Source organism: Sordaria macrospora, chromosome 7 (genome assembly GCF_033870435.1).
Source record: "Sordaria macrospora chromosome 7, complete sequence".
NCBI classification, from domain to species: domain Eukaryota; kingdom Fungi; phylum Ascomycota; class Sordariomycetes; order Sordariales; family Sordariaceae; genus Sordaria; species Sordaria macrospora.
The window spans coordinates 541,101-556,996 of record NC_089377.1 but is presented as its reverse complement, the minus strand read 5'-3'; the positions used below and the strand labels follow the sequence as shown (position 1 = coordinate 556,996).

The window sequence follows — 15,896 nt, the reverse complement described above, 5'->3', positions numbered from 1 at the left end:
TGCATAGATGTGAGTCGTCCCAGTTTATATTTTGGGCGTTCCTTCCCGGATGCACATGATCGAGCGCCTTGCTTCTCAATAGCGGCGACTTCCCAGACAATGAAGTGAGCTGCTGGCAAACAACTTTTCTACAGTGAGTTCCGCGGAACGAGAGACAAATCTCAATCACGTTTCTAGTAAGAGAATTCTGACATGATGGTTTTGAGCACGCTGATTCCGAACTTTCAATCAGATTCTTTTTATCTCCCCATTTGGTGGAGATATGAGCAAGTGATGTTCGTCTTTCTTGTTCCTTTCTTCTCGAATTGTGGCCAACTTCGGACTGTTGCCGATCGGCTGGCTCTACTTCGATGAGAGCAGACTCTTCAAACTGCCGCCTGAGATATGGCGTTTTGTCACATCTTTCCTGCTCAGCTCTCCGCAGCTGGGCATCATATTGGATCCGTACTCCAGGAAAGTTGCAGCGACTGCAGCCTGACCAGACACTTGAGCATGAACATGAGCATGAGCATGCAAAAGACGCATCGCATGGGATGAGTTTTGCTTTCCCAATCATCGTGGAGAAGACGAAGAAGAAGGAGAAGAAGAGGTTGGAGAAGAGCTTCAAAAGAAACGCGCAGGTTTTCATTAAAAGAACATCAACAGCCAGGACAGCCCCGGCCGTTGACGGGTGAACCTTGGCTCCAGGATGTATAAGTAAAATGCCAGGTACTTGTCCTAGTCCCTATGGTAGGATACCAGTACCAGTACCAGCCAGGAATTATGAAATGCCTGCAAAACATGATTTGGCGCTTTCTTCCAAAGAAGCATCATCGTTTGTGAGATTTCGCGGTATGTACTCGGTTTCCCGCTAGTCAGATGGTCGTTTTTGAAGACCCGACAGAGTATGGGAAGATGCGCCTAATGTTATGCATATGTAAGTACCAGGCGTGCTTTTTGCCTGAACTAGAATCTAAGGATTTGTGACTCCGCCTGGAGCGGGATGCATACACGCAGTCGACATCATCTTTGGTCGTTTTGTCCTCGGCTTTGAACAGAATCTTGTGTGCGATCTGTGGTCTTACTCAGGCTGGATTTTATAAAGTGCCTTAGGGATTGGGTTTCGGAAGAGACTCGAGGAAGTCTGCAATGCTGGAGATGTTTAAACGTGCTTTCAGGATGTGAGCAACTTGAGACGAACGGTCCACGTTTTTGTGGCATACCTACTTATGCAAATTTAGCTATGCATAACCATATCGTTTGACCTCGCACCATCCAACATAGCTGAGCCAAAGCGAGCCACAGGTGGTAGCTCATCGTGAGAACTAACGAGAGCCACAGCAGCAGCAACCAAAACGCCCTGCGGCTTAGAGCGTGGATGATGAAACTTGAGGTTGAAGATTTCAAAATGTTGAAGAACTCTTGATCATGAAATTTGGAAGCTGTGTTGAAGAAATCTTTGGTGGAGACATGGAGAGGGGTTTGCATACTTTAGCTCCAAGCTGAGAAGTGAAAGATGCAGACGCCGGGCCAAAAAGGGAGAAGAAATCTGACGTCTCGCGTGTACAAATGTCATTCAGCTCACAGCTTGTGTTTTTGCTGTCTGGTCTTGGATGTTGCTAGTTGGCTACCGGTTATTGGGTTGGAGAGCGAGTCGAGTCCCGGAACTGTCAACTTTATCCCCGGGGGCGATCTCGATGCTTGTATGACTGCAGCCCTGATCTTCTTTGGTCTCCGTGGACTCGAGGACAGACAGGCTTCGAGGAGGGTAGCGTTGGTTTACGCTTCTGATTTCATGAAGAAAATTGGACGGCGGCGCCATGTTGCGTGCGCTGCCGAGACAACTCGGCTTCAATGCCACGGAGTCGGGTCTTACATAGGTAGTGCAATTCCATATGCACTACACGTGGTTTTCGCCTGGAGTTACCAAAGAGAGCCCCTTGTGTCCCGAAATTGTGTTCATAGCAGCGGAGTCGCAATGGGTGTCGCACGAGACATTCAGGTTTTGTTGGCCGGTGGTCTACTCCTAGGATTTTGGTTATCGTGGTTTTTTTTTTTTTTTTTTTTTTTTTGTCTTTGGTTTCCAGTTTGTTTGCCACTCTACCGGCGTACCCTCCATTTTAAGGTTTGCCCCTTTTGGACGGCCCGACCGGTCGGGGACGACGACGTGGGAGCCGGATGAGGGCGGAGACTGAGCGAGTCGAAAATTTTGAACGGGCTGAAGCAAGGTTCGACAAACCCGACCCAGGTTGAGCCCCTTTCTTGGTGTGTCGGTCATGTCGGTGCGAATGCGAGTTTTGGCGTTGGCGTGGGTCGAATATTTGGGATGACGGAAATCAGCCCTGCTATGTCCAGACATGCTAGCGAAAGCACGGTTACACTACACGGTGACGCGGTGCTCGGTAGATTTGATACCGCTCATAGCTTCAACAAACCCTGTCATGAAGTTTATTGTTTGCCTATTGAAATCCCCGAGATTTGAATCGAAGTCGTCTTAAGGAAAGCCGGGGTGTTTCTGTAATGCATGCTTGCTGTGTGCTGAAGAAATATGATCGATGGGATAGGTAGTATTCCGCATAGAGATCGTGCTCCGATATTAGATGGGAAAATGGCGGAATGGAATGGGATGGGATAGGGTGGCGGATGGGAAATCCAGGTTGCCGACAGCAGCTGGGTGTGATAATGATATATCGATAGATAGCTGCATCCCCATTTGCTTGGATAGAGTTTTGTGCCTCCATCACAGTGAGACACAGGTCGTGAAACCCTCAGCAGCTATGCACAATCATCTTTCCCTGAACATACCGTCTGCTGCGGACCGACAGCGTTGAAAAGCAGGAACCAGGAGAGAGAAGGAAGGAACCAGGAGGGGAAGATCGTCGCAAATCCTCAACCGCCGTCGCTCCGTCCCTCCCATCAACCCGACTCCCGACTCCCCTCTTTTTAAAAGAGTCATTTGCGCAACTAGGTTTGACCAATCCTCCAATTGACAGTTTTGCTCAGACCATCAACCCTAACCCGAGGTCCTGGGCGCCCCGACGAACAAACATGACTCTCCTATTGGCCGAACGGATTCCCATGGTTGATTGGAACCCAAGAAACAGTCGGATTATCGAGGTGTTTCTTGACCCAACATTGTCCTCTGACAGTTCAGCAGCTAGTCAAGAAGTCGATGCACTCTGAACTCAACAACAGGTAAAGTACATTTACATTGCGATTGATGCAAATCAAAACGTTAAGCTGAACCCTTTTCGGCTTTCTATCGATATCGACATGGGGTCTTTGAAGTGTTTTGGCTAACAGTGATTGGGTGCATGCCTTGTTTTTGGATCTCTTTTTCGGTGGAGACGCCTCTTGTGGAGACCCACTTCGTGACAGAAGGCCCTCCGTTGGTTGCACGTGTCGCCAATCTTGGCGCCCCCGTCCCCGGCTGCGTTGGAACCCTTTCGTGCCCGGGCGTTCCTCTTTCTCTGGTCCCTCGCTGGGAAGAGTCGGAAGACTGACAAGTGGAAGTGACAAGGCAAGTTCTGGGCGTAAATTGTGGGAATTCTAGCGGGTTACATAAGCCTGGCGCCCCCCCGAATTCCTGCACTTGGGCTCGGCTCCAGCCGTCAGTCCTTCCACGATCATCATACGATTCTGGCTTAAATCGTCCCACCCGTAACCCCATCGCCCTCCCACTCCCGAAACCACTTTCCCTCCGCGCATCAGCTCACCCACACAGTTCGACACTCTTTGCGGGAAGAGAGAGAGAGAGGGAGAGAGCGCGTAACAGAGACCAGCGACCGACTATCGACCGAAGAGCAGTCAATTCACAAGTCGACGCTATCGATTTCACTTTCGAAACCCCGAAACGAGGTCCAAGCTCCCTGACAGCCCAGCCTGACCTGACTGACTGCCTCCCGTCCCGGACCCGGCAACCATCCTTCCATCCATCCATCCACCCAGCCATCACCCCTTACCATTTCATCGCTTCGGCTTCATCATTGGCCCACTTCGTCAGAGGGAAGCCAAGAAACAGGGAAAAGGACGAAGTGTTTACAAGACTCGGAAACGAAACCAAAAAGTGACAGAGGAGGGAGAGAAGAAAAAAAAAAAAAAAGGCAGAGCTACCCCACCCTGTTTCGCGACTTGTTCTTCTCGACGAAAGGAGCGAGACTCGGGTTTGTCGAGTCGGGCCTTAAGAAACATCGAGGTTGCTGTCGTGGTGTTTGAGTTGGAGTAAAAGAGTATAGTTTCTTTGTGTCGACTGACTTGCAGACCGACTGCCATCGTCCCAGTCGCAAGTGTGTAGTGCGACAAAAAACGGTTATTGTTTTGTTTTTTGCTGCATACATCAACTTCGGGCATTGGAAGCAAGCAAGTTGGTTGCGGCTGCAGTGCGGATAACGGAGCGGACCAGCACACGCAAGGTCGCCCTTTCTTCTTTTCAACGCAGGGCGGTTCAAAAATACGCGGGAAATTGGATTTCAGTTGGGTTTGGTTTTTGTCTTCCAATCAGGGAATCTACGATCCCCAGTTCAGCTCTTGAAGCAGGAACAGGGAGACGCACTTTCCTGCTCACAGCATCGCAATCTTCAAACAATTGCAGGAAAGGGTGAAAACACAGTCGGGTATCGCCCAGGGCATCTATCGGCCCCTACCGGAAAAAAAAAAAAGACAGCCCAGACGAGGCCTGGAGACGACCGAGCGCACACGCCAATCCGCTTTCATCAGTCCAGTACCTTACTACCTTGCGCCTTGCCAAACACACCACGCAAAGGACGGGAAGGGCTCGATTCACAGCCCGCCTGCATGCAACAGCCCATCACTGTACAATTCTGAACTGAGGGGTCCCGTCTCGCTCGGGGTACAGCAATCAGATCGATCCAGCATCAGCCACCATTAGTACCGAATACCAGCATCCGGCCGCACTGCTCGTCGAAATGGCCGATCCCGATGCTGACTCGCCCGGCCTGTTTCAAGCAGGTCTGGACAACTTCGACATCAGCACCCCGTTGCATCTGGGCGAGCCCACGCTCGCACACCACGGCTCCCTGAATGGTAACGTTAACGACGCCGTCACCACTCCTGATCCCACCTCCCAAAGAGGAACTTCCATCCCCGCCTCCCTGGCCGATACACCGAGAGCCTCAACCGGTGGGCCGACTCAGCACAACTCTCCCCCTATAGGCCACCACCAGCATCCCAATGCCTTCAACGGTAACGGTATCAGCCCTCAGGAGCAATACCAACAACAGCAACAACAACAACAACAACAGGCCTTCGACTTCAACCAGGACAACATCTCCAACTGGCCCGTTGACTCGCCTCCGTTTGATCCCGGCCCCGACTTCAACTTTGGCTCTGTGCCGCACGGGCTGAACATCGCTCAAAGCTGGGACCTCCCCGTCCACTTTGGCATCCCACAACAGGGACCGCAGCAAGAACAACAACAACAACAACAACAAGGCCAATTCTATCCCGACACGACCGGTGCTGGCATCGACCCCGGCATCTATGCTGCTGCCCTTTCCATTCCCTCGCCTCAGGGACAATCGGCCGAACCCATCTCCGTCCGCACCAACATCAACCCCAACATCCGTAACAAGTTGACTCCAGCCCAGCAAGAGAGGCTCAAGACCATCGCCATGCCACCACATCTCCAATACCACTCGCCCAAGAGCGCCGGCAGCCCCGACTCGAATGCCAGCATGGGCCACGATAAGGGCTCCATGTCATCACCAGACGGCCTCGGACCATTGAAGCTGAATAGCAGGAAACGCAAGTCTTCCGCCGAGGTCGACGAGGATGACGATGACGATGATATGGACGGACACCAGCCAGTAAAGAAGACGGCGCACAACATGATTGAGAAGAGGTACAGGACAAATCTGAATGACAAGATTGCGGCTTTGAGAGATAGCGTACCTGCTTTGAGGATAATGTCCAAGAGTGCTAGAGGAGAAGATACAACGGAAGACAGAGAGGAACTTCATGGATTGACTCCAGCCCACAAGCTCAATAAAGCTACGGTATGTAATCCCCTTACCCTCGCTTATGCACGCTCCCAGAGGCATGCTATTGACATGTGAGATGTTCAGGTTTTGAGCAAAGCGACCGAGTACATCAGGCACCTGGAAAAGCGAAACAACCGGTTGGTTGAGGAGAACAATAACATGCACGCGCGCATTGCCGCATTCGAGAAGCTATTCATGGCCGGTGCGATGACCGGCATGACTAACGCTATGCAAGCTCCGCCTACGCCAATTCAGTACCCTCAGGACGTCGCAGCGTTCATGAGCACCCCGATGCACACGCCCCGGGGTCCGGATCCTCCGGGGCTGATCCCGATACCGGACGACATGAAGCGCATCTTGTCGGCTCAACAAATGAACGCCGGACGGCCGTATGCAGTAGGCCCGCCGGCCATGCAGCCGGGATTTGTACCAAATCCGGGCGTCATTCGCAGACAACAAATACAACAGCAGCAGCAGCAACAACAGATGCAGGGGCGGTGGAATCCTTATCTCGGCAAGATGATGGTTGGTTCGCTGGCCGGACTGATGCTCGTCGAGGCTTTTACGGAGGACGAGACCAGCAACGAAACCACCGAGGGACGTGGTCTATACGCTCTGCCGCTGCGGCTTATCGGATCCTTCATTCGCTCGTCGCATCTCAGTGTCGGCGGTTATTACATCTCCGCCATTGAGATCATGGCCAAGCTCAAGCTTCTGCTGCTCGGTGCTCTCCTTGTCTGGACGATTTTCCCCGACAACTTTTTCGACGCGCCCAAGTCGGAGAAGCCAAAAGGCCCCACTTCTGCGGTGGAGGCCGTGCCCTCGCTCGCCTCGCCAATTCATGTCAGGAGACAAGCCTGGCTCACGGCGATTCAGACTGTTTGGGTACCACGACACAATTTTTTGCTTGAAGCTGCTGCATTGTTGCTCAAGACGCTCAAGTTCACTCTGCGCAATGTGTTTGGCGTACGGACGTATCTGTGGATGACGGGACTCAGCGAGGAACAAGAGGCTGCCCGTGTCAAGGCTTGGACCATTGCGTTGGATGCCCAGCTTGCTGGCGGTGACGTCGAGATCAATAGGAGCCGTCTCACCCTCACGCTGCTCGCTTCGGGCACCCTCCCTGAAACCCCTCTCCGTCTGATGCTCAAGGCACTTCATACTAGGATCTTGCTTTTGCAGTTTAGCGGCAAGTTCTCGCTTGCTAACCTTCCTGCAGCCAAGATTGCGCGGTCAAGATGGAATGAGGCCAGGCAGCTTAACCTCATCCTTCAGAGAATCTCTACTAATCCTGAAGATGCCCTTCCCGAGCACCTTGCCACTCTGCTGGAGCAGGACTGTGATGACGTTCTCAGCGATAGCATCGTCCAGAGAGCGCACAACCTCGCCTTCAACCGCCCTACGACTTTCAATCTGGTAGACCGAACCGACGGCATGAACATCGTCGTCGAAGACCCCGCCGTTCGTTCCCCCATGGACGCCGTTGCCGCCTGGTACTCTAGCTCCATCCTCCAGCGCGTCCTCCTCTCCAGCCTCGCCAAGGCCCAAGACGGCAACACCGAAGCCACCAAAGAAATCATTGATGAGATCGCCCTTGCCGTCAAGATTGCCCCCATTGGTTCCAACGCCTACCTGCGCGCTCTCGTTGCCCGTGCCGTCCTCGTCTCCGAGAAGCGTGGCGTTAGCATTGCCGCCGCCCTTAAGGCCTCAGACCCCTCGCTCAACCCTGACAAGCATCCTGAATACGGCCGCGGCGTACCCCCTCTCATCGATTCACCTATGGCTCAGATTGTCCCCGACCACGACGCCCTCATGGCACTCCAATACGCCATGCGCATTGCCCACCTCCAGAAGTCGGCCAACCCGCCCAAGCACGCGATCGAGTTCATCAACTCCATTCTTCCCGGTGGCACCGACCAGTCTAAGCACGAGGGCATGTCCCTTTTGGCGTGTACGGCGGCTTATCACCTGATGGAGTTGCTCGAGAGGCACGCGGTCTGCAAGGAGGAGTGCTCGGGCACTTTGGAGAGACTTGCTGGTGCTCTCAGGATCTGGGTCGGCAGCTCACAAGGCGAGAAGGTTGGCTTGGACGGCAAGATGAGGCAGAAGTTGATTGGCAGGTGTTTGTCGATTACCAAGTCGGTGATGGGCATGGAGAATGATCCCGGATATGGGAGCATGAGTGATTGTGAAGAGAGGGAGGAAAGGGGGTGTTAAGTTATCGTTTGGTCTTTTTGGTGACCCATGTTTTTGCGTGCGATTGATTTGAACTGTTCCCAACAAAGTTACTGGTTTATACCTGTCTCTCTTGACTGTTTGGGGTTATATGGTATATGGGTTGGTTTTCACTTTTGGCGTTTTGGCGGTTACCTTTATTTCTTACTCTCGTCTTCTTTTTAGCTCAAGTTTTAAACCACAACGAGAATACTCCGCGACTTTCTTCGCTTCTTCTTCATGTCAACTCAAATTGAGTTTTATTGCCATACCATTATATCACTCGCGTACGCGCTACTCCACTTCATCCCTTTGTCCATGTTTGCTGACGCTTTTGCGCCACGTTAAGGACGCCTATCACCGTACATGTTTTACATCTCCCAATTTCCTTTGTTTCTGCTGTGTTTTCATGCATTGCCCTACAAATCACGTATCAAGAAGAGGAGGAGGAGGAGGAAAAGGAGGAGTATCCCATTCACTGCCTATCTCACAAACCACGGACCACCCAATGGGGAGCATTTCACGACGAAATGTACGCCCCTGAGGGGATGCATGCAAAAAAAAAAAAAAAAAGAGTACGTTTTTTTGTTTTTTTTTTTTGGTTACAAAGGTTGTGAAAGGGTTGCGAAAAGTTTTGTTAGTAGCAAGCGCGGTTACTTTGTCAGTTCTAGACGAGAGAAGAGAGGAGAGGGGTGAGGCTCGGTTCTTCTGGTAACAAATAGGGATTCCGCGAGGAAGTCTGAGAAGGAGGGGGGAATTGGGGAGGGGGGGTGGGGAGGCACATGGAGTTATTCCTTTGTATCGGTGTTCTTAGTTAGAGATGGGGAAAGAGTCAAGAGGAGGAGGCAAAAGGGAGGAGGCAAAAGGGAGGAAAACTACTTGGGGTTATGGTGTTTAGGTTTTTCTCTTGAGAATGATATTTGAGATCAACAGTACTGACTGCGAAATAATCGGGTGAATGATCGTGAGTGAGTGTGAGTGAAACTTGAAATTTGAAACTTGATCCGGAATGAAAATGGAATGGGCTCGATGGGCAAGGGCGAAGCATCCATGCATGGGTTAGGTATGTGAGTCTGTGAAGATAGACCGGAAAGAGGAGCAGGACGGATGGACGCAACGATGCAACTGAACTGAGTGAGGTTTTGAGGCCCCTCTTGTGATGAAACAAAACGAAACTCGAAAACAAACAAAACGAAACACTTGAAACAAGATCGGAGAAAATAGTCCGAGATTATTGAAGAAATAGAGCAGAATAGAATAGAATAGAATAGAATAGAATAGGATAAAATAGAGAGGAGCTGGAAATGATGATAGGAAATCATTAAAAAAAAACCATTTTCCACTATCCGGCACCCCGACTCAGACACACGGCCCACAACACCGGGACGGGAGCGGAAGCGGAAGCAGGCAGCTGCGGGGGTAACGGAGAAAAAATGGGGCCGTACCAAATATTTCGTCCGGTAGTTTTGTAATGCATGTTACGAGCTACCTACCGCCGACGACGATCGAGTTGACGACTTCCAAGATTTACACTGCGACAATCCGCTCTTACTCCGACAAGTTCGATGGTGGTGATAACGACAGAGACGGCAGATAGCAACTGTAAGCCTCAATCTTGCCTCTTCATTAGATCTTGGGCCTCTAGCGGGCCTCATCGTCATCGGCCACACCATGTGCCTTCTCACTCTTCTTATTCTTCCCTCACCAATTGCCTTCGGTTCCTCCATATCTGCCATATCTGCCTGCCTGCCTGAATATGGTGTTGTCACGTCATCATTGGCTGTCTTTTGCTTTTATGATTGACAACTTGTGAGGCAACAATAATGTTGGATAGTTGATTCCGATTCCAATTGATGAAGGACAGCAGAGACGTTGCTGCTGATGTCTACCAAAAGTAGCCCCTCGCGCAAGTCCTGCTTCTTTGATGTTTCGTGTCACTGAGCAAGCGAGGCTCTCTTTGTTGCACAATATGGCTCATCATCATCATCAGTCTTTGACTTTTGCTTTGATGGTGCCCGCGGTTGGACAAGCACCGACGTTTCGTTCGTGGGAAGGCTTGGGAAGCACAGGGTCTTGTCAAGTCGTTTGCAACTTGCGTTTCCTCAGCCGTCCTGTTAGTCTCTACGTCGATAATACCGAAATACGGTAACAGACCCTTACGACAACAACCCCTCACCTACTCTTCTTGCAATCGCACAAAGGGGCGAAAACTCCATCCATTCCCCGCTTCCCTCCACCAACAAGAGTTATTCATCAACCACCACGTCGCCGCACTTGACTTGGTTTCCTGCGTGAGGCCCGAACCAACAACGACCTGTCCAATCTGTTTGCTTGTTTCCCGCCCGCCCTCAGTCCAACCCACTGATTGTTCGTTTGCAAGCAGCGAGTTTGAGTCACTGATTCCTGCACTTCTTGGAAGCAGTCAGAGCTGTGATACAATGACGGGTCGACGAGGCTCTGGGGACGGGAAATGAATGAGCGGGCAACTCCTTTCATCCTGCCTCCTTCTTGGTGGGCAGCTCCCGCCCGGCGAATGGCTTCACCACTTCCACAGCCCGTTTATCACAGTAGACCTAAATCGACGCTGTCCTACCACAACTTCCTTTTCAGCTGTTGATCACTGCTTGTTGTTAACGAATTGTTACAGGCTTTACCTGACCCATTTGCTGGTGCTTTCACTAGCATAAACACCCCGCCCCTTTACCTGTAGGCTCAAGAACTCGTGTGGGGACCTCGACCATCGGGCAGCTACAAGCTCAGAAGCTACAGCGGGCGCGTTCCTGTGGTGCTCCTGCCGGTGCTGTTAAATAGAACACGACCTCCACGACAATCCTCTCGCGAAATTTCCACACAGCATCCATCCTATTTTCTCTACCTGACACCTGTCTGTCTACAAATCGCCATCCTCTTTCTTGCTCGCGTTATCCGCGTAGCACAAACCTCGTTTCCTTTTTGCTTTGCTTTGGTTATCACAACCTTAGCTGGCAATCACCTTAGTTGCTCACCTCTCTTTCGCTCCGACTAGAGACCTTCACCTACTGATCATCACTTTCTGATATCGACATCAATATCATCTACTACCAGTAACCCTTCGCAATCACTGGAGTAGTCGTTCGCTCGATTACTCTTTAGTTCTTGCGTCCGGAGTGCGACACAAGTAGCGGCTTATAAAGTCCAAGTTGTTGAAATCACCATCCGTGGTATTTCTCTCTTTGGCAAACACACCCATCCATCCATCCTCCTTTCTCCCACGACAACAAACAAACCTACCGGCTTGTCCAGTCATCATTCCACCACCTCTCCAACTCTATATCATTCCAACAAAGACAACAACAAGATCTTCCCTCGCAGCATATTCTCTTGCTTTATCTACCTACCTAACTTTCTGCTCAACCAACCATCTCATCAACCGATCCGATCCGATCCGATCCGATCCGATCCGAAAGACAACAGCCAACCAAACCAGCCGAAACAAGCTCGTGCCTTTGTTTCTCTCTACTCGAAAATCTGTCACCACTAGTACCACAAGTCTAGCCATCATGTCTGACAATCGTGGCGGTCGTGGAGGTCGTGGCGGCGGCGGATACAATGATCGTGGAGGAGGCCGTGGTGGTGGTGGTGGTCGCGGTGGTGGTGAAAGGGGTGGCCGTGGCGGCGGTTACCAAGGCGGTGGTGAAAGGGGTGGCCGTGGCGGCGGTTACCAAGGCGGTGGTGAAAGGGGTGGCCGTGGCGGCGGTTACCAAGGCGGTGGTGAAAGGGGTGGCCGTGGAGGCGGTTTCCAAGGCGGTAGTGAGAGGGGTGGCCGTGGCGGCGGTTACCAAGGCGGTGGTGAGAGAGGTGGCCGTGGCGGCGGCTACCAAGGTGGTGGTGAGAGGGGTGGTCGTGGCGGCGGCGGCGGTTTCCGAGGCGGCGGCCGTGGTGGCCATGGCGGAGGAGGCAGAGAATTTGCTCCCGATGTTTACAAGTAAGTACCTCTCCTTTTTGGCACCATTCTCAACATGAAGCTAACATGACTAGGGGAATTGATGGTCGCGGTGCCCCAGAACCCGACGCCAGCATTACCAAGCTCGAAGACGACTGGATCAAAAAGCATGTCAGCAACAATCTGGTCACTGCCATGAGCAAGCTTTCGGTCAGCGACAAGGAGAAGGCCAACAACTTGCCGGTTCGCCCTGGCCATGGAACAACGGGCGGGAAGGTGAAACTTTGGACCAACTATTTCAAGATAAACATCAAATCGCCAGCGGTGTACAGGTATACCATCAAGGTTGCCGCCAGCGAGGAAGCTCTCAAAAAGGAAGCCGACGTCGCATCCAAGAAAGTGGAGGTGGTGATTGGGAAACTGCTCGAGCAGATTGGCGCCAGCGCACAGTCCGTGGTCGTCGCCAGCGATTTCAAAGTGCATCTGGTGACGCCGACGAAGCTCCCAGTTCCCGCCAACCGCATTTTTGAGGTGACATGGTCTGATGCGACTTCCAACAAGCCCCAGACCTGGCTTGTCAAGGTTGAGGAGAGTGTTGAAGAATGCGACCTCGGCAAGGTGCTGAGCGAGCTCACGACGCTTGATCCCAAGCTCGACGGAGATTTCCCAAAGTACAACGTGGAACTCGATGCCCTCAACACCATCATCACTCACTATGCCCGCGCCAACGATAAAATCGCGGTGGTGGGAAGAGGAAGGTTTTTCGCCTTCGGTGATGACCTCGTTGAACAAATCATTCCTAACGGGTCCCCTTTGGTCATCATGCGTGGATACTTTGCCAGCGTCCGTCCAGCTACCGGAAGACTTCTGCTCAACGCCAACATCACGCATGGCGTCTTCCGTCCTGGCGTCCCCCTCAAAGAGCTCTTCCAGAAGCTTGAACTCAACGTCATGGACCGGTGTGACACCTTTGCAAACGCTCAACTAGCATATTATGCAAAGAGGCTGCAAAGAGTCGACAAAATCCTATCCAAAGCCCGCGTCGAGGTAGAACTCCCATTCATGACTAATGGAAAGCTTCAGATGAAGAAGTGCTACCGTACGCTCCATGGCATTGCTAGTACGAAAGACGAAAGGGGGCAAACCAAGCCACAATTCCGATTTCCGACTCTTACCACTGGCGGCCCAAGATCAGTTAAGTTCTATCTGCGTGCGCCACAGGCAAAGGATGGTTCCGCCCCCCCTCCTCCAATCAAAGGCCTGCCGACCAATCAGTACGTCACGGTAGAGGATTATTATAAAGCGCGATACGGCATCACAGCAGATCCATCGCTTCCTCTGGTCAACGTCGGCAGTAAAGACAAGGCTATCTACGTCTTGTCCCAGTTCTGTACGCTGGTCAAAGGCCGCTCCGTCAAGACTAAACTGGACCCTGAGGAGGCACAGGCCATGATCAACTTTGCATGCCGTGCTCCTTCGCTGAACGCCCAGTCTATCGTGACGAAAGGTAGACAAACCCTTGGTCTTGATAACAGCGTGACACTTGGCAAGTTCAAGGTCTCTGTCGACAAGGAGCTGCTTACCGTTGTCGGACGTGAGCTTCAGCCTCCGATGCTTACGTACGGTGACAAACAGGTAGAGGCGAAGGATGGCGGGTGGTTGATGAGGTCTGTCAAGGTGGCCAGACCTTGCCGCAAGATTGAGAAGTGGACGTACCTTGAGCTCAAATCTCCTTCCTCAAGGAGACCGCCTCCGACCACAAAACAGATAGAGCAGGCTCTGACAGGTTTTGCCGTATTTCTGAACAAAACGGGCATCCCGATCAACCCCAGGTTCCAACCGGGCGAAACCCTCGTAGTTCCAGCAACCGACAAAGAGTTTGACGCCCGCGTGATGAAAATCATGAGCGCGAACCAGTTCCTGGTGGTGGTTCTACCCGACAAGGACTCTACTACCTACAGTTGGGTCAAGCGAGCGGCCGATATGAAGTATGGCATCCATACGGTTTGTGTGCAAGGCGAAAAGTTGGTTGAAGAAAAGGGGCAGGCGGGGTATTATGCCAACGTGGGCCTCAAGGTCAACCTCAAGTTTGGCGGCACAAACCACAACATCAAGACGCCAATTCCTCTGCTTGCCAAGGGGAAGACCATGGTGGTTGGCTATGATGTTACCCATCCGACCAATTTAACAGCTGGACAATCGCCTTCAACGGCTCCCAGTATCGTCGGCCTGGTGTCGACGATTGACCAGCATCTTGGACAATGGCCTGGGATGGTTTGGAACAACCCCCGCGGACAGGAATCTATGACGAAGCAATTCACCGACAAGTTCAAGACACGTCTGGAACTGTGGCGCAACAACCCCGTGAACAACCGCACTCTCCCCGAAAATATCCTGATTTTCCGCGACGGTGTCTCTGAGGGACAGTTTCAGATGGTCATCAATCAGGAACTACCCCTGATTCGTGCCGCCTGCAAGGAGATGTATCCAGCTGGCAAGGTACCGCGTATCACGCTGATTGTCTCTGTCAAGCGCCACCAGACTCGCTTCTTCCCCACGGACCCGAACCATATTCACTTGAGGTCGAAGAGCCCCAAAGAGGGCACCGTCGTTGACCGCGGCGTGACCAACGTCCGCTACTGGGACTTCTTTCTGCAGGCGCACGCGTCGCTTCAGGGCACGGCCCGCTCAGCTCACTACACGGTTCTGGTTGATGAGATCTTCAGGGCCGACTATGGAAACAAGGCGGCCGACATGCTGGAGAAACTGACGCACGACATGTGCTATCTCTTTGGCCGAGCCACCAAGGCCGTCAGCATCTGCCCGCCCGCGTACTATGCCGACTTGGTGTGTGACCGGGCGCGTATTCACATGAAGGAGCTATTCGATGCCATTGATGACGACAAGACCGTCAAATCCGGAGAGTTCGAAACATATGCCAACGCTGGAGCTGTTCACCCCAAACTTAGGGATTCCATGTACTATATTTAGGCTTGCCAACTGGGCATGGAGATGGAATTGAAGGATAAAAGTGACGGAAAGCCCAAAAGTCATGCATTCTACAAGATCAAAAAGCCGCTGTGTCGTCTCTGGATAAAACCAAGCGTCTTGCTTTTTTTTTTTTTCTTTTTGCGGCTTTTGGATTCCATAGCGATTTGTTTGCATTTTCCCTAGTTCTTAGTTTCTTGGCTCTTTCTCTTTTTCTCTCTTGTGTATCTTGGATTACATGCACTCTGGATGATGGACAACAACACCATATGACGACTTGATGGGAGATGGCAGATTGGAGATGTCGCGCGCTATGAGAAGGGGGTAAACGAAAAGTGGGAAATAAGAACAATGGGGACTTTGGGTACTTCAGATAACGAAATTAGGAAAAGAGATAATAAAAGATTGGATTAAGAACATGATTTGACAAGACTCTGTTTAATGACGGTTGTGATTCGCGATGTGCATGTTGTATTTCAACCTACCTAACCAGATGGCATAAGGAAAGGGCTGATGTGAGGAAGGCTCATTGGAGACACGCTCATATATATTGTGCTGTTCGCGGTTTCTGCCCAAAGCATAAGTCGAAGATGAAGGTAGGCTGAAATCAAGGAACGACGGTAGAAATTCCCGTTGGTTCTTTTCCAATCCCATAACCTCACCCAGGTATCTCCCAAACGCACGGATAACAAGAACGACCAAGACACAAGTTTCCAACTCGGCTGTATACAATAATGTCGATAGGTGGTATCCTTTCTCCTCCTTTCTCCCGCCCAAGCCGAATCCCAATTCCT

General features: G+C 51.7%; 2 protein-coding genes across 2 annotated transcripts; both read left to right on the top strand.

The window, feature by feature from the left end:
* The first annotated feature begins 2,031 nt into the window (after positions 1-2,031).
* SMAC4_03831 (uncharacterized protein) lies at positions 2,032-8,947 on the top strand. The gene is made up of 2 exons (XM_003347685.2): positions 2,032-5,993; positions 6,063-8,947. Exons 1-2 carry the CDS (start codon positions 4,905-4,907, stop codon positions 8,193-8,195), a joined length of 3,222 nt encoding a protein of 1,073 aa, XP_003347733.1. The 5' UTR covers positions 2,032-4,904; the 3' UTR covers positions 8,196-8,947.
* Positions 8,948-11,347: 2,400 nt separating this feature from the next.
* Positions 11,348-15,505, top strand: SMAC4_03832 (uncharacterized protein). The gene is made up of 2 exons (XM_003347686.2): positions 11,348-12,156; positions 12,210-15,505. The coding sequence occupies exons 1-2, from the start codon at positions 11,732-11,734 to the stop codon at positions 15,103-15,105; spliced, it is 3,321 nt and encodes a 1,106-aa protein (XP_003347734.2). The 5' UTR covers positions 11,348-11,731; the 3' UTR covers positions 15,106-15,505.
* The last annotated feature ends 391 nt before the right edge of the window (positions 15,506-15,896 follow it).